This window comes from Acipenser ruthenus, chromosome 17 (genome assembly GCF_902713425.1).
Source record: "Acipenser ruthenus chromosome 17, fAciRut3.2 maternal haplotype, whole genome shotgun sequence".
NCBI lineage: Eukaryota > Metazoa > Chordata > Actinopteri > Acipenseriformes > Acipenseridae > Acipenser > Acipenser ruthenus.
The window spans coordinates 20,136,217-20,162,908 of NC_081205.1; the positions used below are offsets into that span (position 1 = coordinate 20,136,217).

The 26,692-nt window shown below is 38.7% G+C and overlaps 1 protein-coding gene across 3 annotated transcripts; it reads left to right on the forward strand.

Annotated features, from left to right (window-relative positions):
- The first annotated feature begins 14 nt into the window (after positions 1 to 14).
- On the forward strand, positions 15 to 25,144 carry boka (BCL2 family apoptosis regulator BOK a). Of its 3 annotated transcripts, none has more exons than XM_058990078.1 (5): positions 15 to 46; positions 11,201 to 11,628; positions 15,162 to 15,290; positions 21,071 to 21,234; positions 23,317 to 25,144. In XM_058990078.1, exons 2-5 carry the CDS (start codon positions 11,406 to 11,408, stop codon positions 23,440 to 23,442), a joined length of 642 nt encoding a protein of 213 aa, XP_058846061.1. In that variant the 5' UTR covers positions 15 to 46; positions 11,201 to 11,405; the 3' UTR covers positions 23,443 to 25,144. The 3 variants fall into 3 exon arrangements, with proteins under 3 accessions (XP_058846061.1, XP_058846060.1, XP_033895441.1); XM_058990077.1 differs by lacking the exon at positions 15 to 46 and adding an exon at positions 9,894 to 10,320; XM_034039550.3 differs by lacking the exon at positions 15 to 46 and adding an exon at positions 9,894 to 10,246.
- The last annotated feature ends 1,548 nt before the right edge of the window (positions 25,145 to 26,692 follow it).

A 26,692-nucleotide genomic window follows, 5' to 3' on the forward strand; every position in this document is an offset into this window, starting at 1 on the left:
TGTATTTTTTTTTTTTTTTCCGGCGCTGTGAACTACAAATCCCAAGGTACTGTCCTCTCACTGTGTTATGCTAGGATGTGGTTCTATTAAACATGTTGAATGAATATCTTTGGTTCTATGGTTGCTTGCTTCTCTATTATTATTATTAGTAGTAGTAGTAGTCGTAGTAGTAGTAGAACCGTGAGTTAGTATGTTAGTATTTTAACACGTTCCTATCTTCAATAAATAACAAAAACAGTAACTTTGTCGTTATAATCTGAAAATGTAAAAAGACGCTACTAAATATTCTGAATATTATTTAATTAAACTGCTGTTGTTTAAGTTCTTGAATAGGAATACATGAGATCCAACAACATAATCACTGCTTCTAAGTTGCGTATTTGTGCGTGTGCGTGTGCGTGTTCGTTTTGCCATTAAATGTCTAAGAGACACAAATGGCAAAATCATAGATTAAGAAAAAAAATAGCAAATATATTAAATGATTACTTTTCACAGGTTTTTTTTACAAAGGAGGACACGGACAACATGCCCCACATGTCGACCTGTTCATATCCAATTTTAAATAACTTTAGCATAACAGAGGCAGAAGTGTTAAAGGGACTAGGAGCTATTAAAATAAACAAATCCCCTGGACAGGATGAGATCCTCCCAGTAGTACTCAAAGAAACGAAAGAAGTTATTTACAAACCGCTAACCAAGATCATGCAACAGTCTCTTAACCAATAAGCCTGACTAATATTATAAAATGGAAAATTACCTATATGGTAACAATATCCTAGGAGACAGTCAGCGTGGTTTTAGAAGGGGAGATCGTGTCTAACTAACCTGCTTGACTTTTTTGAGGATGCAACATTGACAATGGATAATTGCAAAGCATACGACATGGTTTATTTAGATTTCCAGAAAGCTTTTGACAAAGTCCGGCATAAAAGATTAAATCTCAAACTGAACGCAGTAGGGATTCAAGGAAATGCATGCGCATGGATTAGGGAGTGGTTAACATGTAGAAAACAGAAAGTACTGATTAGAGGAGAAACCTCAAAATGGAGCAAGGTAACCAGTGGTGTACCACAGGGATCAGTATTAGGTCCTCTGCTATTCCTAATCTACATTAATAATTTAGATTCTGGTATAGTAAGCAAACTTGTTAAATTTGCAGATGACACAAAAATAGGAGGAGTGGCAAACACTGTTGCAGCAGCAAAGGTCATTCAAAATGATCTAGACAGCATTCAGAACTGGGCAGACACATGGCAAATGACATTTAATAGAGAAAAGTGTAAAGCATTGCATGCAGGCAATAAAAATGTGCATTATAAATATCATATGGGAGATACTGAAATTGAAGAAGGAATCTATGAAAAAGACCTAGGAGTTTATGTTGACTCAGAAATGTCTCCATCTAGACAATGTGGGGAAGCTATAAAAAAGGCCAACAAGATGCTCGGATATATTGTGAAAAGTGTTGAATTTAAATCAAGGGAAGTAATGTTAAAACTTTACAATGCATTAGTAAGACCTCACCTAGAATATTGTGTTCAGTTCTGGTCACCTCATTACAAAAAGGATATTGCTGCTCTAGAAAGAGTGCAAAGAAGAGCAACCAGAATTATCCCGGGTTTAAAACGCATGTCATATGCAGACAGGCTAAAAGAATTGAATCTATTCAGTCTTGAACAAAGAAGACTACGTGGCGATCTGATTCAAACATTCAAAATCCTAAAAGGTATAGACAATGTCGACCCAGGGGACTTTTTTGACCTGAAAAAAGAAACAAGGACCAGGAGTCACAAATGGAGATTAGATAAAGGGGCATTCAGAACAGAAAATAGGAGACACTTTTTTACACAGAGAGGGTCTGGAACCAACTCCCCAGTAATGTTGTTGAAGCTGACACCCTGGGATCCTTCAAGAAGCTGCTTGATGAGATTCTGGGATCAATAAGCTACTAACAACCAAACGAGCAAGATGGGCTGAATGGCCTCCTCTCGTTTGTAAACTTTCTTATGTTCTTATGTTCTTATGTTCTTATGTTCTTATGTTCTGAGCAATGCACTTCCTGTGGTTAAGGTAAATTCCATGGTCGATAGGTCTCAGAGTTCCAGTACCATTGTTACAGTGGGCGTGAGGCTAACACAGAAATTAAAGGTACCAGTAAAACACAAGCTTTCTAAAGCAAAAGGATAATACTTGATAAATATAAAGTAAAGGTTATGAGAAAAAAACACACCCAATACTAAACAGAGGTAAGCTTTAGTTATTACTGCTTTAGCTTTAAAGCATTAGTTACAGACAGGAACTACATTATGTGAGCTTTACACAGATCTCTTAAAATCCAAACTGCCCACTTCAGTAAACTACACTAAATGCACAGTATTACAGAAATATTACATAGCGTACATAAGTAAAAATGGAATAGGTTTACCTTTGTAATAGATGTATTATTAAAATCCTTGAAATGTGGTTAAATAAATAACATTAAAAAATGGAGCAGATTGTATTTAATTTACAACTGTCAAAACATTAATACATGAAGGAATAAAAGTCTAATTAGGCCACCAGATGTCGCCAGAGTACAATTTGCAACTTGAGAATTTTTCAAAAATGCTTGAACTGCAGTAGAAGGGGAATAACTGCACTCCCAGCTTCAGTGGGTAAATTCACTTTGTATTCGCCTTCGAGTAAAGCCATATGCAGCCATTAAAATGATTGCCTTTTAAAAGTTTCCCATAGTAAAAGCATAGCAAAGTGTAATAATGCACAGGACAAGCATGGGTAAGCATTGTAAAGCACAGAGAGGTAAGGTAAAGGCAATTAAAGAAACCATGGAAAACCAGGGTAAACTGTGATAAATGCATAGTATAACCATGGGAACAGCATAGTAAAAATACTGTGGTAAACTTTAATAAGGATGCAACAAACATAATATTCCAATACATCCATTTGTGATGTAATTTGCAGATTGAGAAGAAACACCTGTTAGAGTAAACATTCTTTATTTCACGTTAACGTCATTAACATAATCACTGGTTCTCTTGTATTGTGAACATTTTCACAATAAAGACTCGTGTTCTTTTCTAAATGAAACTCATAAGAAAGTGAGCATGATGAGGGAACACTCAGGTACAGGCAGAGCACAAGCCTTAAACAAAACGATCCCAAATGTGCGTTTGACAATTAGGTCCATATGTCATGGGAGAGATACCAGGGCTGGACTGTAGGGGGCACTAAAGCACACCTCACCCCAGGAATCTGGAGCACATTAATCTGAAGCACTAATAACCGCAGGCGCTCGGAGAATATAAACAAACTGCCTCTGTGTTCATTATGGACAAAATAAAAACATACCAGTGGCTAATAGCATTATTTAAGCCTCGCTGACATGCAGTTCATCAGCTTTCATAAGAGACTGTAAACAGAGAGTTAGTAGGGAAACTGCCAGCTGAGGAGACAGTATGCTACAGCAAGCAACTGTTCAGTTTTATTAGAGGCTTTTGTATTGGGCAGGAGGTTAAGCGAAGGAAGCAATTAAGCATTTTTCTGTCTCTCTGGAACAGTCTTGCCTTATCTGACACAAGTATTTTGCTGCTCTCGTCCTGCAGCCAGAATGAACACACTCCATTCTCAGCTCTCAGCATGACTTTAGTAATGAACACACTCCATTCTCAGCTCTCAGCATGACTTTAGTAATGAACACACTCCATTCTCAGCTGTCAGCATGACTTTAGTAATGAACACACATCATTCTCAGCTCTCTGGTCCTGAAAGGGTAATGCGAATGCATAACAACAAGCCATTTATCACTTTGCTTGTAGCTTTATTTTCAGTTAGATGAAGCCAATGTATTCTTCCATACCCTTCTAAAAGTTTACCACAGTAATCTGGCAGTTTTCCTATGCTTTTATACTTCGAATCTACCATTATTTACCATGTGTTATAGTATACCTCTCTGTGCTTACCATCCCTTTCACTCTGCATTATTACACTTGGCTGTACTCTGATTATGGGAAACTTTTATAAGGGCAACTATAGACTCTGTTTTCAATCAAAAGCACATTTTCTGAGGGGAAAAAAAACTAGTGTAACGATATCAAGAAACAACACCAATAACCGCTCTTTATTGCAACTGAGAGTGTCTTGCTTGTTAAAACGAATATCCTTTGTCTTTTTCATTTCTTGTATTGCAGTCAGTTATTGTGGGAGGAGTGATGTGGGAGGAGTGATCCAGGTTGTTCTGCTAATGTTTCGTTCTAATAGAACTTTGTGAGTAGTTACAGTCAGTTTTGGGAAGTAACACATTTTTCAGAAACTTGTAACTGCAAGAGTTCCTTTTTATGTGAGAAAATAACAGTTGCTTTTTGTTTCATTTAATAAAAGGACCACAGCTAATGCATAACATGGAAACCCTAAATTATTTTGCTAGAAAATGGCATCAGTGGAGGGAACAAGAGGGTTCGATAGCTGGGTCTTCAAATAATATTTCGATCTTCCCCGACACGGATTACAATTCATACCCACCAGATCCACAGCTGTACATTGTCAGAGTGCAGGATTTCAGTTTGTCAAAGAGAGAGAAAGGAGGCGGGGATGTAGAAAGGAGTGGGAGAGAAGCTGAACACCATGCATTCCTTCAGCAAGCCCAGGCAAAGTGCTATCCCCAGGCAAAGGCATGTCTGTCTCAGTGGTACTGTACTGTGTCAACAGTATGTACAGAATATAAATTCAATTTTTCATCACAATTTGATAAGAGATTCTCCTAATACATGAACACATTTAAGTGTGACATACAGTCGAATGGATGAATGCAGAAATTGAACTCATGCTAAATAATGTTAATACCAAGTTTCTGGAGAATTGTATCAGTGGGGCTCCAGATGTATGGTATAATGTGAAGCATGTGTTAGTAAGAATATGCCTGTGAGTTTATATTCCAGGTAAAGTGCTGTAAGTTAGGACATTGGACTAGTACAATTCAATGGAGACTTACATCTACAATATAGAATTTTCCCCATTGACACAATGTACTACACTGTTCCCTGTGGAACCAAACTATAATTGTGCTATATATGTGGTCTAAAGTTGTCCAAATAGAAAATAATGTAAAACACGGGGAACAAGTAGCATTTTTTGACAACAGTTATTAAACTTGACCGCTGTGGATAGCCAAACGTTTCAGAGCCGTAATGGCTATTTACCATCATTTTGCCCAAATTTAAATGTCTCCATTAAAATGTATTTTCAACCTTCCAGCAGGCTAATCTCCAATGTTATAGACACCTGTTCTTTTTTAACATTAACACTCTGTACTGTATTGAAGGCACCTCTAAACTGGACACCCCCCCCCCGTCTTATTTAGGGTACACCCAATTCCCTGAAGGGAAAAGTCCAGCAAGGTCTTATATTTACTTAGAACATAGGCAAGACAATTACGTCAGTAGAAGTTTCAGCTCATGGTTGATTGATTTCGCTGGAGGAAATTCACAAGGCTTGTAGTGCAGTTTCTTATGATTAATGACCAGTCTGTGAAAAAAGTGTGACTGACAGGTTTGGTTCCCTAAAGGAGTAATGCACTAATAATCACACAGCCTGAACAGGTATAAGAACTTGTAAAACCGAGAGTTTATCAGATTATAGCCCAATCCAATTTAAAAACATCTATCACAGGCTAGGCGTTGGCTTGGAATTTGGTTTCTGGAGACCAGGTTTCAGACCACTGCATGGAACACCAGGGGAGGCTTGGGGTTTGACACAGCAAACTTGCCTCAGACTAGTTCTGCCAGTCTCCTGGAACCAGGTTTCAAGCCTCTGTTCCTGAAGAAATGGCTTTGTGTTTCCTCAGCTTGAGGTTAACATGTAGATGCTCCTGCAACATGGATGTTTCACTCCAGACGAAGCAACAACGTTATTGTGAAATAAAAATATTGATTGTCATTTTCTGTGTTGCTATGCTGTGGTAAAGACAAGAATTTGTTGTGGCATTCTGCAATGTAAAAATAAGTCTATCATAGAGGAATTGCATAAAAGCAATGACTTTGTTGGGAGTGATGCTCCCACACAGGAAGGACTGGGACTGATAGATTGAACTGCTGCCAGGGTGATGTGAAACTGCAAGAATATAAAACAGGAAAGCTAAAGTACAGGTTTGAGAAGACGTCGGCCCTACAGAGGGGGACATGTAGATGCAGCAGCCGCTACACAGCATAGAATTAACCTCTATGGTTGCCTGGCGATACTGACAGGGAGTGAAATGTCTACTCTGTAATTTTTTGCAACTTGCATTAATAAAGCTGTTAAACTTGTTTGTGCCTCTGTGGGTAATGTAAGGATAGGTGTAGTGCAAACAATTACGACTGCAAAATCCAAATTGCCAAGCGGCCAGGCAATTATTTTGAACTGCGGCCTATGTGCGCTTAAGAGCAATGCAAATGTTTCAACACGCACAAACAATGAGAAGCAATCATAATAATGAGGGTTGCAGTTTGATAGCAGGTCCAGAAGGCTAAGTGAAAACCATTCTCTACATACGCCGCATTTTGTGTGACTGCTAAAGTCCCACCTTAGCCAGCTAAACATGGTTTTTGGCAGCGCCAAATCACTTTGTACGTATCCTTACATCGGCCCCTCTGTGTTTGGATTCACTCAGTGTCTAAACAAACTCACAACAACGTGCTATTTAGCTACAACACAGGAAGTGATTTCGTACCAGGATGTAGCAGCAATTTGGACTTCTATACCGTTACAGTGTCTGAAAAATCTGCATAGTCCAAACTGAATTATAAAAACCAAGAACCATAAAGTAATGAGTGGGCAGTGATGCTGCTTATGCTAATAAGAGGTAATAATTCCTTGAACTTATTTAAACCAGGAGAACTAACAAGTTTACCATGTGTGTTAAAGTACAGTGGTATGGTAATACTTAGGCAAGCAATTTAAATCATAGCCCAAGCTAAAGCATGTTATACCCATGGAAAATCACTGAGCAAAGGATGAATTGCATTAAGCTATGGAGGTTGGCTCTGAAAGGAATCCCTTGAAATGTATGCTAAGTGAAAGTAAATGTATCATTCACATGTTACCAAGCTCTCAATTATATTTAAGCACCCCTGTAAGGCAAAATGTAATGTGCTGTTGGCCTTCACCACATTTTGCAATCATGTGATTTTAAGCTTGACACATGAAGAAACCAAATGCTCTGCTTTGTTGTTGCTAGCAAGTCAACATTCATACAATGCTTATAGGAATGTTAAAAACAAACAGACTCTCAGAGTTGTTCATGCTAGCTTTCTCAATGCTTGTTGTATAGACACCTTGCACACTGAACTTGGCAACATACGAGTACACATTTACCTTCAAACCTGCGTAAAGTCATTGCCATTTCTTACAGAGCTTACAGAGGAGACATGCCAGTGCTCCTTTACTGTGGTGACATTCTATGAGGGTCAAATAACAACATAAGGCTGGTTTAGTCTGTAAAATACATGTTTCAAACTGCACACTTTCTTTGCTGCCCCACACCAAAAACAGACATGGAATGCAGTTGTTCTTGTTTCAATACAGCTGCAGGCTGTGTGTGAATTCTGTAGAATCGACAGTGTTTAATGATAAAGCACTGGTATTTAATGTTTACTTACAGGATGCAATAGGAATTTTACACATATACTTTGCGCAACTGACATTGTAAGACATTACATATTCATTATACAGTACATTAGGACATACAAAATGAACCAGAGGAGGTAATTTGGCTCAACATCTGTATAAAGACCACCTCACTATTAGGCCTCTTTTTTACAGTCACTTATGCTCCTATTGACTGCAATGTAAAGTTACCTTCAATATTAACACCACCCATCACAAACATATACTGTATATGCATAGCAACCACAATTATCCCAGGGCACAAAGGAATTAGCTATGAAAATAGGCTGAATGAACTGGATCTATGTATTCATCATACATTATCTCACCAGAGTGCGTTCAAAGTCACTTCTGGCCCATTTTGTTTGCTTGAACAACATATTATAAACAAGCCAACTACGCAGTAACAGTTACAGAGAGCTGTCCTCAGTTACACTGTGGGTAGAAGGGCATTCCAACACTACCATGTGGGTGTGAAGGCTTAAAGACCTGCTTCTTACAGTCCATTGCTCTTTCAGAACAGAAAGTGGGGCTAAATTTAAATGAGTGTGATATAAATGTGATGGAAACTACCTTCAATCTTCTAGCCAGGAAACCGCGTCCCTTATCTGATGTGCTCGATTTGACAACAAGACCAATGCATTTTCCATTGCTACGACTCTAGCAGAGATAGAGGCAGAGAGAGGAACGTTTGTAACCACAGAAAGAGGTGGGAGTGCACTGCAGGTGCAGCGAGACCTCTCTCGTGTTGTTCTGTTGCTTTCTATGTCGTGTTTTTGTCCCCCTCTGGCTACTAGTATAAAATACAGGACGGAAGATCTTCAGCAGTGAAAACAGAGCATTTATAATGCTGGCATTGATAGGTAGGAATTGATTTGAAATCCGTAGCTTTCATTTCTTTAGTATTATTTTTTTATTTACGATGTGGTTAAGGTAAGTGTTTGCGTCAGGGCAGTTTTGTTAGGGATATTTGTTTACAGCACAGTAGTAGTTCAGCCCTCTTGGAACCTGCTTTCTACTGTGTCACACTTTTAGTCAAATAGCCCTGCATGCAGGTCTATTTGCACCAGTTCAGCTCAGAAGACAAAACAGAATTTTGAAAAGGGGATTGTGATGTTACAGAAAATACCTGTAGAACTAATATTTCAAAGTTTATAAAGTAACAACTCTTTCAAATATTGTGTGGGAGTGGAGAGTTGGGGGTTAAGAGGTGCAGGGAGTGTTGGTACTAGACTGACCCCTGTGGTGTAAATGGGGTAGTGCGCTAGAAAGCAGTCTTTACTGCTCGTCCCACCGAGCCTGGCTCTTTTGTGCATTAGCCCCTAGCCTTGTTGATCCCCACGTCTGCATTAAGAACACTGATTCCTGTATGTTTAAAACTGTATGCGTCATTACACCTGCAAAATCACCCTATGGCGTGTTAACATACTAATGTAATAATGCGTAAATTTCCAATGGCACGAAAGTAGTTGATGTATTTTTTGTATGTATAATTATTAGTTTTGATGTATTAACCCTTATCAACGTTTCCCACAGTAAAAGCATTGCAACGGGTAATGAAGCATAGCGAAAGCATGGTAACGCATAGGTAAGCATTTTAAAGCTCAGAGAAGTATGGTAAAGCATACTAAAAACACAGCAAACTGTGGTTAACTGCATAGTACTATATAACAAGTAAAAAAAAGAAAAACTGTAAAATTACTGTTCAGATTTGTACGGAAGCGCCCTAGTGCCAATATATATATATATATATATATATATATATATATATATATATATATATATATATATATATATATATAGGCACTATATAAGTCTGAAGTCATCGTGCATTTCACTCTTCCGTATGTAAAAACTAAAAGTTTGTTATCCGTCCCCATATGAGGTCGACATACATGAAAGGGTTAAGCCCTTCTGGCACCCTTGAGTTGTAGATGCTCCAGACAACACCCCAAAAATCATCATCTGGTGCCCACAGCTGAATACGTCAGTACTGTAAAAACGCCCTCTGTGCAGTAGCTAGTGCTAGTGAAATTCCTGCTAAACTAACTGACAACTTTACAGTTTGAAATAAATTACAATTATGGTTAAGAAACTGTCATATAACCAATTCAGGGGGTGCAACAAAAGCACTGTCTGACAATTCGAGACAGAAGAGCTGGTGGTATTGTGATGGTTGTGATGACAAAGCCTGTGGGCTTCCCTTGCCCCGCCCTCCCCACTGCCGATCTGAATCATTTTCCTTAGAAGGAAACTTCAACTTTAAACAAGTTTACTCAAGAGCTGATCTCACTTACATGAAACTACAGTAATAATAAACAAGTCGGGGAGCGAGATGCAAGCGGACTCACAAGAGAGCGTGGGCATAGGGTTATCAGTTTGATTTGCCCCTAAACAGACTATAATTAAAAAAGACATCTGCGTGCTTTTTTTTTTTTTTCAACGGAGTTGCACGGTGTTTTTTTCTTCTTTCCGAGCAGTAAAGAAAAGCAAGAGGTAGTGCCAGACAGAAAGAGAGGACTTAGCATCCTAATTTGCAAAGTTCCACGGAAATAAAACTTTAGGCGCTGTATACTTTTGCACAAACAAGCACCGGCTGGAAACGAAGGTAGGCACCTTAGCCTGGTGCTGGTGATTACCTTGTGTCGTTGAAATATTCTTGGATTGGGCTGTACAACACAGGTAAAAACTAAAAAAGTTGTTTTTTCCAATTAAAAAGAAAAGTAGTACTCTCTGTGGGCTCATTTTCCGTTCAGACAAACACAGTACTGAACAATTAAAACAGATATGTAAAGTTACTGTTACTTAACATAATAAAAGTTGAAATACTACTTCTAAAAAATAAATAAATAAATACATAAAACGTTTTTGTTTTGTTACCAATACTATGATTTACAACAAAAACATCAACAAAACCACCGATAAGTCTGTACTGTAGCACACTATTGTGGTTTATACTTAACAGTATCACTCCAACATCGTTAATGGGGCGATATGTATCATCGAAATACAGGGTCCTGCATTCGGTTGTTCTGTTTCTCGGTTCAATGTTGTGAGCCCGCTGGACTCAGACCGTGGCGGAGTTGGCGGTATCTTGCTTTGGGGTTGCGGTTTTACACGGGGTTATAGTTTGGATAATGGACAAGCCTAGTACATATCATACTATTAATTATAATCAATGTATTGGTAGCAAAATGATATTATTTGGGGTTTTTATTCAAATCGATATTGTTTTTCATATTGCATTTATATGTTTTATTTACTGTTAAAGTTTAAACTGTAAACTCAAAGAAATAAAAACAAAAAAACTAAATCATAAGATTTTGCCAAACATTGTAAATGGACCGTTGCATTAGAATCTTGCATATGGTATATTAATAACACCACTGTAATTGAATCTTGCATGTGAACAACAATATACAATCTTAAATAAATACACAAGCAAAATATAAACGCTAAAGGAAGTTGTTTCACTGAAAACGTGTATGACAGTGTAAAGGTTTTATAAATCTTGTAAACATTTTAACAGCCTTTTTAATAAACTGTACTTTTTGTTTTACAGAAATTACAGGCAGAAAAGATTTTCCACAAGCACTTCATTTTTTAAGATAAGGTAATCTAAAACATTAACAAACAACCACAGAAAAGCAGCTTCTCAAAAGTGACGTCTGGATGACCAGGCAGTGGAGACACTACCAAAAAGTTTAACTGTCACCCGCTCACGAGAATAAGAGGCTCTCTGTTGGAGACACAGAAGCTGGCCAGGGATGGAGGTGTTACGAAGGACTTCTATTTTCGCGGCAGAGGTCATGGAGACGTTTGACCGCTCCCCCACAGACAAGGAGCTGGTGGCCCAGGCCAAGGCTCTGTGCCGAAACTTCATCCATTCCAGGCTGTATAGAGCTGGGATCGGCTGGTCCAAACCAGAGCATGGGCTCCTTGCCTCAGGAGGGACCCTAGGAGAGGTGTCTACTGTGCTGCTGCTGCTGGGTAAGTGAGCAGGTAGCTGGAGAGGACACTAACTAGTGCTACACTCTTAGAACTGAAGGATTCCTTTTTAAATAAGCTTTTAAATGATGATGCTTGATAATGATTAGTTTGGAAGGAACACTCTCTTAGGGGGAAGTGGTGTAACAATAAGTTAATGTCACGACACGTATCGTGATATGCAGTCAGTGATACGATGCGTATCGCGATACCTGGGATGGTTCTGACATGATCAAATGAAGCGCTGACTTTAGCCGGGACAGATCTCTATTTAGAATATTTATTTCTTGCTGCCAAAAAAAAAAAGCATTTTAGGAAGGTCTGTATTTATACAATAAACAAAGGAAATAAGGATTTTTTTTTAATTTTATTTTGAATGATATTATTTATTATCATTTATTATGAATGAAAATAAATAAAACTAATTCCACATGCCTTCAGTTTATTTTATTAATTATTATATTATTATTATTCGTTTTGTAATTCAGTTAATTGAATTGACCCAAAGTTTGAATCCTGCATAACCAGACCCCAACGGATTTAAAGTGATACAGAACACCCTGCAAAGTGTACAGGACAGCTTTACCTTACATTTGCTGAGTCCTATGTTGTCTGCATTATATTTTTGAACTCTTTTGAATTTTTTATTCGCACAAAAGACTCAACTAGGCAATACATGTCTTACCATTTACTCAGGAGCGTTCACCAGGGGAAAAAAACATTAACTTCTAATGATCACAGTGTATCCAGATCATGCTCCCTCCTGCAACAATGCTGGTTTTGTGTTCCCACAATACACCACTCATTTCAATCACAGCACCAGCATTGTTGCAGGAGGGAGCATGATCTGCATACACTGCAATGTTTAGAAGAAAATGTATCTTTCTCCTGGTTTATATATTTTTGAGTAAAAGCTACCCCCCCCCCCCCCCCCAAAAATAAATAAATAAATAAAAAAAATAAAAACTAGTTGATTTCCCTATTATGCGGGAATAGAAATATCGAAACATTTCTGCAACATGGACAACATGGGTAAAGTAATGTGTATCGTGTAAACTCCGCAGGGGGTTCTGGAACACTAGGTTATGTACACACAGGCTAAATGCGGTTGTTAGTTCACTTTTTGCTCTTAATACGGTTTGTATACACATACAGTTCGGTTACAAAAGACATCGACAACCGCACTAGTTCATCCTTTTCACAGCATGTTTCGAGATGAATTCAGTTTGGTTAGTTAATGCGCACTAACTGTGTGTGTTTTACAACCGCACTAACACAACCGCAGTTGGTGCTCAGTGGATTTCTGCACAACTAATGATGTCCTTGTTTATCAGACATTTCCGTGTGATATAAACAATACTGATGTAATATTGATGAATAGTAAATTAATAACAATGGTAAATACTGCATAGATATAATATACTTTTTTATTTAACCAAAGTACAGTTGTAGAATATTTTGTTGTAAGGAAAAAAAAATATTTTTGGTTTTCCAACTTAAATAAAACAATATGGGACAATTCGTGTCCCCAAACGCCACCGTGCGACCGCAACTCGTTTTTGTGTGTTTTGGCACTCCAGGAAATGTATACCTAAATGACATAGACGCATATACGACTCCTTAGACATGGGTATATTTTTAATCAAGTCATTTGGAGACCACTCAAGTCGTTCCAACCAGCCTTCTGGTCAGAAGATTGTCCAAATGTTTCGATCTACCTGCAGATCGTCACCACTCTACTTAGCAGTGCAGAACAAGCAAACGGCGTCTCCGCTGGTTTTGCAGAAGAGCATAACTAACTGTGCTTGACGAGCTCTCGATCGATTACGTACAGTACTTTCTTCAAAAAGCAGAAACAAAAACACAGCCTCCATGCTGTCACACAAAACCTCACGATCGGCATGTAACGATGGCCCGAGTTAAGTGGTTTGTTTACAGGGAGTGCACTCAATGAAAGGTGTGTGTGTGTACAACAAACAACCGCAGCGAGTGCCGTTTGTAAATACGGTTGTCGAGCCAACTGCAGTGTGTGTGTATGTTATTACACCAGCAGATTGCACGCACACTTCTCCTAGAAGTTATTTTATTTCTGAAAATATCCGAATGAAGTAGAATTCAAGGATATGGTTTATTTTGCTCATGAAAACACATCTATTCACAGCTCATTTTAATATATTTAAATATATTTAAATATTTGATTGTATATTTTAGTCCACCTTTACCCTGCATTTCCATGAACTCAGGAAATATGGCTTTGCATGGAAGACACTGGGGGGTCACTAGGCTTACCGCCCTGTCTCAAGAGCCTATTTAGCAGTTGAGCTTGTCTGTGCCTGATTTCATTTTCCCTTCTTGTTTGTACCCTGCAAGGAAGGTCAGCGTTATGTGAAAGAACCAAATAAAAAAGTAAAGAACATGCCCCCGCAAAAATCAATGTGCATGATTTCAAACACCTTGAAAACTTAAAAGTCCTCTGTGCTAATATTGGCAAGCACACGCAGCAATTACTTTTAAACAAAGAGTGCGCGTTGGCTTTTGTGTTTAGTTAACCTAGATAAGAAATAGTACATAGCCTATCAGTTAGGTTATATACTGTAGTTACACCCATAATGTCTTATCTGGTTGTAAAATAAAGTAAACATTTATGGTCTGCTGTTGAGAAAGCCCAGCCGCGTGCAGGCCAAGCGTTCAGCGGTGGTAATCTGTCAGCGACTTCATACTTCTCTAAACAGATGTCAGCTCACTCACACCACTTATGTGAGATGTTCTGTTCCAGATACGAGTTCATATTTACTGAACCACAATATTGTATTCTGTTTTCCTTTTCCAAAAGCAAAAAAAAAGCTATTCCAAGTTCACAAATTATCAAATCTAAAATCCAGGGAGAGAGAGAACGAGGATGAAGAGCATTTTGAATCCCCTGAGCTCATGTTTGGCTTAGACCCCAGTAGGCACGGATTGGATTAATAACAGGGAGAACATTTGGTAAAATGGAAAGAATCTGAGCTAAGCCTTTCAAAACACACATATATGGGCAAGAAACTACTGTACTTCAAAGTCTGAAGGAGAATTAGGGTGATTAGAGATCTCTTTTGTAGCATACCTCCTGAAATAAAATTAACCTCTACTGCTGCAACAAGAGACCTTTACTGTGAGCTCACACTAGTGGGCCTGCTTATGTCTTTTTGTACAGCATATTGCTCCTTAAGTACTTTTACTGCACTAATGCAGCACACATAGCTATATTAAACTTTACTACAGCATTCATCGCCATCTCTGCAGATTTTTAAATACTCAAGGTTTTGTTTATTTTGCGAATGACCCTCAGTCGAGGAACAATTCATTTGACAAGTGTGGTCCTTTAAAGGTATTCCTGAATAAATTCTAAAACAGTTGTTTATTTCTGTACTTTTGATAATCACCAATAAAACATTTCAAATGCTTGTGTTGTGGGGTTTGCAGCGAGATGGGCATTTCAAGTTGGTTAGAGTAATTTGATTTATTTCCCGTCACTGTTCTCTGTCTCCGTGGCACAGGGGACGAGCTGGAGTACCTTCGACCGAACGTGTACCACAACGTGGCACAGCAGCTCAACATCTCGGTGAACTCGGAGGACGCGGTTTCAGAAGCATTCCTAGCTGTGTCAGCGGAAATGTTCTCCACAGGTAAAACAAATCTGTCAATCTAGCTGTAGATCAAATGAAAAAGTGAGCTCTGAGAGGCCAGGGATTGAGAGTGTGGAGAAGATTAGCTGTTTTATAGGTAAATCCTGCAATTGCACTGGACTATATAATGACACTTGGCTTTGCCAAACAACGTGCAGATATTGGACCGTATTTGAACATCCTGTTATGTGTTATTGCTTTTTTGAACCAACACTTGTCATAAAAGGGAGTAGTTAGCCCTGGGTATGTGCTAAGGAGTCTTCTAGAATGTTGAGGGAGTGGTCAGAGAATTGGCAACAGGGGAAACTGTGCCAAGGTGCAAATATCAAAACCCCTCCCCTCAAACTATCATCAGCTTATCTGTGGGATCTCCGGGGTCAAGAGAACAGAACTGCACACCACATAGCTAGGAACCCCATTTCACACCCTCACTTCTCTGTGTGAAGAAGTGTCTCCTGCTCTCTGTCTATCATCTCTTTATTACCAACTGTGTGCTGTGGTCCTGGTTTATGTGCTGGTTTGGGTTAACTTTGTCAAGTTGCTTTAAGATTTTAAAGACTTCAGTCATGTCCCCCAAATTCTGCTTTGTTCCAGTTATTCAGTTATTTCATCTTAATAGCTCATTCTTTTAAGCCCTGGGATTGTCTAGTTGTTCATCATTAGACTCTCTCCAGGGCTACAATGTCCCTCTGGTATTTTACAACCTCAGTATAACTCTCTTGGATTTGTACTGTACACTTTTGGGTACCAGACCGTACCCCAGGGTAGCGTAGTACCCCGGTCTTTCTTGTTCATTTTACATCATGATAATATTCTTTGTAGCTCCTGCATAGACAGCAAAAACAAAAATAGCAGGTCAATTCTCGCAGATAAAACATAACTGTAATACAACTCCCCCGACACATGATATTCTGCCTAATAAAAGCTACAGAAATACAGCGTTTTATCTTCTTATTCATGTCATAGTCAGTGTATTTTAATTTAGTGGGAAGAACTGTATTTTGATCAACAAACACAGAAAAGTTTTAACAAAGACAAGCGACTTCCTCAAAGACAAGCCTCAAAGTGGTTTTGTTTTGTTTCAACAAGTTATTTACAGTTTTCAGAACGTTTTTCGTAAGCGAAGACATTTATTTTTTGGTGCAAACTCTGTAATAATCATTTGCAACAACGCTGGAAGATTACTTTTGCAATGTGAACTGTAGACATTAATCCAATAACATAAGTCTTAGTGTTAATAATTTACATTTAAAGTTTTTGTGCCCTGTGCCAAAACTAAATAATTGGATAAAAATGGTGTGTTTGTATGGGGTGCTCCAAGGTATAGTGCCCAGTCTCATATAAAAAGCATTCTGTTTGCCTTTTTGATTCCTTTTTGACTATGGCTGCTGTTAGCGAGGTGTCTATTACAACACCAAGGGCTTTCTCTTGGTGAGCCTGTTCTAGTTCGATTTGGTATTTGGATCTTACATGAGCTGACTGGAGAAGTGGGTGTATGGAAATTCAAAGCATCTGTTATGACATGATTAAAACACATTCAACAGAGTGTTTTCTATTGTAACGTGTCAGGTTTACTGTGTATTATAAAGCTATGTAAAAGTAAGAATATTTGAATATTCAAATACAACAGTAACTGACTACACCACTTCCAAGACAGAACTGTCAGGGTAATATTCAGTCAGCTTGCTCTCCATCTCTGTATTAGGGTTTACTTCCTGGACTCTAGCCAGCCCATCTCTGTGGATCTTTAGTGGCTTCGCTCTCTCTCTCTCTCTCTCTCTCTCTCTTGCGCTCTCGCCCTCTCTCCGATCTCAGCCTGCTTTACTGTGGCTCAGACATGCATGAGTGAGCTGGTGAGCTTAACCAGATATGTTGTAAAACATTGCTGGACCTCAGGGCAAATGGCTTTGGGGAACCTGTACAGTATCTTGGTGATTAAACAAAATAAAATGTCAAAACACCTTCCTGGGAACATTCTTTAAAACGAGACGAGCGAGTGCCTGTTTTTTCTTTCAGGTTGGGTTAAGCCGTATCCACACTGGACGCGAGTGAATCATTTAGAAGTCACTGCAGTCAAATGCAAGTATCCAAACCAGCAGCGAGCAACGTCGCTTTGAGAAAATTTTGCGTCGCTAAAATAGAACTTGTTTCTATTTTTTTTTTTTTTTTTGTCGCATGACTGGAATAAAACTGACCAATCGGAAGGTTTCAATTCAAAATACTGCATTAGTTCATTATCTCATGATGCTTTATAACTTTAAACACCATAGTAACAATGACCCTATCTACACACTGTAAGGAGTTATAAGCTAATTTTACATTAACCTTAAGGAGAGGTCAAAGGTCACAATCAAGGTAATTTTTGAATAGAGCATATATGAGTTCCTAAATGTGTTGTATAGTAACCATAACCCTATGTGCACTGTAAGGAGTTATAAGCTAGTTTTACATTTGACCTTAGAGAGGTCAAAGGTAACAGTCACAGTGATTATTGGATAGAGCATATACGGGTTCCTGTCTGTGTTCTATAGTAACCATTAAGCTGTATACACTCTGTAAGGAATTATAAGATAGTTTTACATTTTAACTTAAGGAGAGGTCAAAGGTTGCAGGCAAGGTCATTTTTTGGATGGAGCACATATGGTTTCCTATGTGTGTTCCATAGTAACCATTAACCTATCTTCACTTTGTAAGGAGTTATAAGCTAGTTTTACATTTGTCTGAAGATTTTGAAAGGTTTTAAAGAAATGCGTCAGACGGTCATCTTGCTTTACGCACAAACACCATTTTTGTCAATTGTATTGACACAGGGATGGTTTTGTCAACTTTGGTTGATTAACTAAACCGTGTTCAACTTTAAATTTAAATATTCTCTCGCGCTCTCGCGCTCTCGCGCTCTCGCTCTCTCTCCGATCTCAGCCTGCTTTACTGTGGCTCAGACATGCATGAGTGAGCTGGTGAGCTTAACCAGATATGTTGTAAAACATTGCTGGACCTCAGGGCAAATGGCTTTGGGGAACCTGTACAGTATCTTGGTGATTAAACAAAATAAAATGTCAAAACACCTTCCTGGGAACATTCTTCAGAACAAGGCGAGCGAGTGCCTGTTTTTTCTTACAGGTTGGGTTAAGCCGTATCCACACTAGACGCGAGCAAATAATTTAGAAGTCACTGCAGTCAAATGTGAGTATCCACACCAGCAGCGAGCAACGTCGCTTTGAGAAAATTTTGCTTTGCTAAAATAGAATCTGTTTCTATTTTTTTTGTTTTTTGTCGCGCGACTGGAATGAAACTGACCAATTGGAAGCAAGGTTAATCGCAACAAAGGAACCAGGACCTGAGGAAACAGTGTGAATTTAATAGGAGATAGACTTAGGACAGAGGGTAGCAGACTCTTCTTCACACAGAGAGTGGTGCGGGTATGGAATGGGCTACCTAGTCCTGTTGTAGATACTGAATCACCAGATCCTTTAAGACCCATCTTGACAGGAACCGTACAAGCATACTGTAGATGGTCCGAACAGCTTCCTATTGTTCGTACATTTTATTATGTTCTTATGCCTGTAATATTCAATTTCAGACATGTGAGATACATGCAGCCACTGTAATGTCACTTTTGTATATTCACTTACTGTGTTGGAAGCACTGCAGGAAGGTGGTTTATGGCAAAGGCTACAAAAAACACTTGAGACAACTTGACCAGTGGAAATAACTTCATGAAATATGTACAAAATGCTCAGAAGCTTGCTGGGAGTAATACAAAAAAAGAAAACAGCCAGAAATGCTGTGCACTTGGCTTAGTATTGCTCCGATTGGGGCTGCATAATTTGTTTACAGCATTTTAAGGGTTAGGATAAGCCTCCAGTGGGTATTCCTGCGTCATGCTTCGGGGAGAGGCTGCTATCTGCGGTATTTGAGTCTTATCACATTTCTCCAGGGAACAGTCATTTCCTTTTATCAGGAAAGGGGGATATGCTGGCTTTTCCAATATTGACTCAAATACTTTAGGTCTCCAGCGAACGCAGTCCAGATGGAAGGCATTGACCGCTATCAAACTTTCTCGCTCCCAATCCACTCACAAGCTGGCTGGCTGCCTGCTGAGACCTTTTGTCACGCAAAGATTAAGCAACAGATCCAAAAAACTTTCTGTGGAATTTTACCTGGTGACTTCTTATGATTACGATTTCAAAAGCAGTTCCTCTGAATTTATCTTATTGCATTGTTAGGGTTGTGCTTATGACAAACAAATCTCATTGTGCAACAGAGCATTGATCTGTCACCAGGTACAGTAAGCTAACTTGAGCTTGGCAGCCAAGAACGCAATGGTTAGTTTAATTTACTTAATTGCATTTAATGTAATTTAGTTACAGAAACAGGCATTTGTGATCCCAGCTGAGGTACTGGCTTTATTGACTGCACAGCATCATCCAGTGTTTACACATGATAACGTTTATGTTTTGAATTGATTGGTTTAGATTGAACAGTCTACATTATCTTAAACTGTCATGTTATATTAAATATGATGATTTGCAACAGTATAAACATTAACACCCTGTATATACAGTAAAAGGTTTGCCTTTTTAAAAATAAATGTATTAATAAGACCTACTACAGTAACAGAGACTACCAGCATCAATATTAAAATCAGTGTAATCAGTAATCTGTTCTTTGATTGTTTCAGTCTTGCATATTACTGCTGTTGGTTTTAATGACTATATTTGTGGAATGAGCATTTGTGCTAGTTACATCTATCGTTGACTGGTAGCTGTAACCAGCCAAGGGAGTGTTCAGTTATGTTTTACCCTCAGACTGGGGTGTCTGAATAATAGTATGTTTCAATTGCACTGTGTTGTGGTTAGATGTGTAACAATAGACAAGTAGAGACAAGATGCACCCCAATATGATGTGTTGTATGAACAATACGTATAAGGGTGTAGCTTTTGCACTACAAGATGGTCTGATCTGTACCTTGTCCAAAATGTCTAAAAATTGATTTACATTCTAAAGTCTTGTTATGCGCAGTTGTATTATTTCTAGCTTCCCACACATAGAAATATTTGTGCATATTTTCAAAGTGTTTAATTAACTCCAGTTTTTTCACTACTAATATCATTCTCAGCTCTCGATTTAGTAGGAATTCTAGTGAAACTTGGAATGGAATTGTCAATCTGACGAAGACTGGAGTAAACAAAATCCAGCCCATAAACTAAATGAAAGAAATATGTATATATAGAAGAGCACCCAGACTCATCCCAGGGCTTAAAGGAATGAGCTGTGAAGTTATGACCTAAATCTATTAGACTAGAACAAAGAAAAATTAGGGGGACTTGATTGAAGTCTTCAAATGTTTTAAAGGAGTTAAAACAAAGAAACAAGGACTAGAGGACACAGTGGGAAATTATTTGAGATAGACTTGTGACAGGGTAGGAGACACTTCTTTTTTGGTGAAGGTGTGGAATTGGCTACCTAGGCATGTTTTTGAGGCAGGATCCTTTCAGACCCAGCTTGACAAAGTTTTGAGATCAAGCAGGATTCAGGGGGTCTCCACACATACCAAACAATTCTCTGACAAAGCAGTCTTCCCCATTTAATGTTACTGTAGGTCACTTGAAATGTACTCTTTTGTACATGGCAAATCTCAATATCCAATACCTGCACTAACAGTACCATTATAAAAGAGAAGGGGTGATTAGAAGGACATTTCACATTACCAAATGTCAGGGGAGGTTTGAGCCAAGCAAGTTTGTGAACCCCTGTCTGTACCTATGATTCCCCTGCAGGGATTACATGGGGGAAGGTGGTCTCTCTTTACACCGTGGCTGGGGGGCTGGCGGTGGACTGTGTGCGCCAGGGACAGCCGGCAATGGTGCACATCATCGTGGACTGTCTAGGGGAGTTCATCCGCAACAGCCTGGTGACCTGGATCAAGAGACGGGGCGGATGGGTAAGAGCACTTCCATTTCAAGTGCTGCTGGACTTGGTAGATCTCACACTGTTCTATATGAAAGAGACACACATTATGTTAAACATGTATGTCATTTTTAATGGCATTTTCTTTCAGAGCATTTATAAATAATAACGTTGAAAAACGAAACACAGTAAATGTTTGTAATGTAATCCAAAATAAATGTACTCCCAGGAGCCAGACTGGCTCGCCTTCGTGCTCTAATCACTGCTTTTCCTGTGACTGACGTCTTTTCAATGTCAAATTCCTTCATGTGACTTTACAAAGTTTACCGTAAGTACAGCATTAAAGTATCTGCAAGGAGCGTTTGATAAATATTCTTCTCCAACAGCTTTAAATAAATTCCCAGTAAAAAATGTAATTCACCTTTACCGTGTGTGCTTTTTTCATATAGGAAAATTAGAGCAATATATATTTGGGAAGGTTTACTGGGATTATTTCGTTAGCACCATGTACAGTACTTTAAGGTTACTGTAATTCTTTATCACCTGTCTAAGCAACTGTAGGCGTGACACATTAGACTTTAACCTTCTTCTCTCTGAAATGAATGCAATATAGCCTGTCCTACTGAAACAGTACCAGCCTAATTGTGAAACAGCAAAAAGAGGTGTAGTGTAAAGGTATTAACCTTTTCAGTGCTTGTGTCTTCTATGTGTCAGTAACAAGAGACCTCAACAAAGTTTGAAAAGGTTGTAACAGTGCTTAAAAAAAAAAAAAAAAAAAAACATGGGCACTTATATAAACTCAGGAGATTGTATTTGTGTTCTTCTGATACATATTCCAGATTGTCCTGTTCCTGGAGCTCAGTCCCCACTGCTGTTCATTCAGTGCTGTGTGGGCTGATGCACCAGAATGCGCTGCTTAATAAAGAAGAAACGTACTGGTTTTACTGAGGGTTTATGTTGTAGATACCACACTGTGGGTGTTACTCCAGACGTTCTGTTCTCATAATAGGGTGTATCCCTCGTTGGTGTTGTGTGAATAAATGATCTGTTTAATCAATTTGTACTTACTTGCAAAGCATTACAAAAGTCTGCCCACAGTTTCACTGCTCTAATCTTTGCACTGGAGCTTCAGTGTTTCCTTCAGCTATTTTTACTGATAGTTTGAAGTATTTTACAGGTGTGAAGTTTTCAAATAGATAAATATAACCACCATCCAATCTGAACTTCCATGATAATGTCTGGCTGTCATTTAGCGTGTGTTTTGGCAGAAATGGGTTGGCACATGGAATAGACCTCTGATCTCCCTTTAATTGTGAATGTCAAATACTTCAGACCCTTATAAAAGTATCTAGTAAAAGATAGTTCACATAGTAAACACATAGTAAAGTCTAATTAAGCATAGTGCAGCATGGTAAAGCATAGTAAATCTCAGAGAGCTATGGTACATTTATATATAAAAAAATGGCAACACATGGTAAACTAATGCATAGTATAACCATGGTGTCCTGTAGCCCTTTAGTGTTGTATGAAAAAGGCAATCAATTCTGTTCACTCTTGATGGAAAAGTACAAATGGACATTGGTAGTCCTGCCCAACACATTCCCCTTTAATCTAATGCATCACCATGCTTGCAGGATTCACATTCCTGCTCTACAGAATCAAGAATATACCATTCATGTGTTTGTAGGACCCTTGGGGTCAAATCACAGGCATAATATATGTGCAGCATCCATCTGGCCCTGGAATGGCTCTGGCAATGCCAGCCAGTGAATGGTACTGCTTGTGTCTGTGCAATAGGTAACCCGCATGGAGTATACCTTGTGCCATGGTCATACCTTCACCGTTGCGGATAGCTGTGGGGTCCAGCTTTATTATTGACTTTTTGAAAGTGTCAGGCTTAAACAAATTTATAGCTGTGATCACAAGACCCTAATTTACCAATCTGAACCCAGTCACTATAGCAACAGTTTTGTTTTATATACTTTCCGAGGCATAAATGTTTGGGGTGTATTTCATCTGCAGGCACCTTGCACTGAACAGGAAGAATGAATGAACACAAACTTGGTCAGAATTGTCATTTTTTTAATTTCTTTTCTCCTTCTCTGTCCCTCTCCAGGCTGATATAAATACGTGTGTTGAGAACGACGACTCCAGTTTCCAGAAAAACTGGTTTGTCAGAGCTGTCTGCACCAGTGGCCACTTCCTAAAAGCTGCTTTCTTCTACCTGCTGCGGGAGCGCTGAGATTCTGGGTTTGAGTGCCAGTCTGGGAGCCCACCCAGAGACTGCATCCGCCAGAGAGGACTGACAACCCAGGTTCACGCCACACCCTGCTTGTGAGATCAGATCTCACCAGTGCAGAACACTTTTACAAGACCTTTTATCAACCCTATATCCTGGTCTGTCTTAAACCCCTGCATGGAAAGCTTAAGGTCTGTACAGAACAAAACAACAAAGTACAAGCACAGACCATTCCAACAGAGGCATGACATTTTTAAATCATGAGACACTGTTAAGTGGACTCTACAGATCAACGGTGTTCATTATTTTGAACTGTAATGTTTTACATACAACCACCACAAAATGTGTTCAGAACGATTGAGTCTTTTATTACTTGTGGCAACAGGGGCATGCTTGATAGTTTTTACCAACCACAATGTGGCTATGACAGGTTAAAGGTTTTTTAGTTTACTCTGGAAGGGGGGTGAATACTGTAATTTACTTAAGCATCTTTGCCGATAGCTACTTTCAAGATGAAAATGCACCCATCCACAGTGCCTGAATTGTGCTGGAATGGTTTGTCACTCTAAACCCTCATATGAACGTGACCTTTGAATTTGTCATCATGATCCTTTCTCTAAAATATTAATGACTGAATGGATTAATATATTTTGAGATACCTTCTGGCATCTTGTGGAGTCTATGCCATGTTGTGTCAAGGCTGTGATGAGGGCAAACGGTGGCCCAGTCTGGTATTAGATACATGTCTTTATAATGTGTACAGGCAGTGTATCTCTCACCTGTAGTGCTCGCTGTTAACCATGACCCAGTTTTCAGATCTATCTGAAAGTTGACTGGTCTGCACACCAGCTCCGTAAAAGAAAGTAAACAGGGTATACAGATCTTTATAAGGGAAGGGAGTTTTATTTTCCTCAGTCTAATCTTCACAACAGTTAAGGATTCTGTTTTAAAATGTCTCCATTGAGGAGGGTATTTGCCAGGTCTTTGAACTGGCATTATTCAGCCATCAGAATCAACTGGCAGTCTGTAAACAGTATGAGGTGTGGAGACAAGAAAGGTGTTCTTTAAAGTGTAGTGACAGTACTGGAGAGCCGAGACTGGATCACTGAAGAACAAAGACCTAACAAAATCATTCCAATGCATCATACCATTTCACAGGTATCACATTTTCCTTTATAATAGACGCACAATACGTGGTAAACACGTATTTTTTTCAAAGCTAAATTCACTGCTCGCGCCATCCAGATAATTCAAAGCTACATTTCCACTTGCAAATGACACCATGTAAGAAGAATCTAGTGGATCGTTTTGCTGCATGTAGAGTACCACTGCCACCTTGAGGTGAAGTTTAAAGTGACACCATATAAAAATTGATCAGCAGGCATCACACACACACAATATAAATGCAGTCCTCAAAGCTGTATCTGCCATGTTGTGCCTGCAGGAATGTTGTGTCCATGATTTGTGAAGCAACTGTATTTAGTTGTTCATTATATAGGCCTAGGTAACGGACAGCACTTCTATATATGCCCACAATTCTGCATTGAAGTGTATGTAAAGTATGCTACTCTCCTGTATGTGCTCGAGAATTACAGTACAAGTGCCGACATCAACTAGTCGCACAAATGCAATTTGAAATGGTGAATATTCAATTACAGGGCTTTTCGTTTGTAAGAAGTGTTATTAAAACACATTTTGAATACTATGTTGTTTTTCAAAGTGACTTTTGGTGAGGAAAACAAGCAATTGACTATTGTGGATTGGGTGACTGAGGAATCCCCTTTTCTTTGACGTATCCAGTTTCTTGATGAATCCACAGTTTTCTGTGTTCTGTCACAAATCCACAGTTTTCAGTTAAATTAATCTAAAAGATTAACATCACTGACATGCTTTGACTCGATGTGCTTAGAGGACATAAATTATATCATGAATTATAAGAAACCTTGCCTGTCTGTACACTTTATTACAGTATTATGTACAATTGTAGTGCTTTATAGTACAGTATTTCATAGCCTTGTATGTATCAAACAAAACAAAATGAAAAGCAGTAACCCAATGCAACAAGCTGCACATGTGAAGCTGACAGGCCGTCTCTAATCATGGCCCTCACCTGTGTCTCATTAATCACACCTCATTTACTACAGTGTGTTAATACAAATTTAAATAAAATAGGTTAGAATTTATATCTCTACAAATAATTACAATTTTAGTATTATAACAAGTATTGGGGCATTTGTTGGCGGTATGTATGTCTGTCATCAGCATTGATTTTAACATTTGATGACCCGATGTAAATATAGTGATAAGTTATCACTATACCTACAGCTACATGTAAACACAACTATGAATAATAAGCAACACAATTAATTCAGCCAGAGGTAGGAGACAAACAGTCATTTTTATATAGCTCAGCATTTAGTAGGTAAAATATGCCTTGTAGATAAGAGTCACAGAAGACAATTCAAACTAATTTTGGACTGCCTTAAGTTATCTTAGGTAGCCAAGCTTAGTGCTAATTTTGGTCTGTCATAATGCACAAAGGACTGATACTTGGTGCAAAGGGATTCCAGAAAATGACACACACACACCTTTGACTGGAATTCTGCAGCAGAATCCTAGAACCTGTCTGCTAGGTTCAGATTTATGGGAACGATTACTTTGAAACAGTTTCCTACAGTTCGACAAACTAGGATTTTTAACAATTAGCATGGGGTGGAAGACATGCAGGATACTTAAAGTGGTTATAGCTAACAACATACTTTCTTAAATCCTACCTGTTATGCACTTCACTATAGGAGGTGTCAAATGTGCAGTTTAGAGATAAGCATGACATTGCACACATGTATTCTCATTTTCAAACGGGATATCCAGTACTACACTAGGTTGTCCGTTTGCTTGCCTTACAGGAAATAGATACACTTGCACTTCTTACCTATCTTCAGGGTCAAGCATCTCACTGGCTGTAAAGCACATCAGTCATTATGTGAAGCAACTGGTTGGTTACTCGCAGACAAAGGGGTGTTGACAATTTCCTGATGAAATGACCATGCAAGTGCAAGACTATCAGAAAACCTGCAATCAAATATTTACTTAACCTAGTATAGTTCCAGATATCATGGTTTAAAATGAAAACACATACTTGCTAAAACCGATTTCTTTCAAAACTATATATTTGAGACATTTATAGTGAGATGTGCGTAGCATGGAAAGTTTATGGATTCTTTAAATTAGCCTTATATACATTGCTTTCTAA

Bases quoted from the DNA above. Each gene is read 5' to 3' on its own strand.
- boka (XM_058990078.1), top strand. From the start codon at position 11,406: ATGGAGGTGTTACGAAGGACTTCTATTTTCGCGGCAGAGGTCATGGAG. The intron at 11,629-15,161 runs GTAAGTGAGCAG...TCCGTGGCACAG, and splicing joins TACTGTGCTGCTGCTGCTGG to GGGACGAGCTGGAGTACCTT. The intron at 15,291-21,070 runs GTAAAACAAATC...ATTCCCCTGCAG, and splicing joins AGCGGAAATGTTCTCCACAG to GGATTACATGGGGGAAGGTG.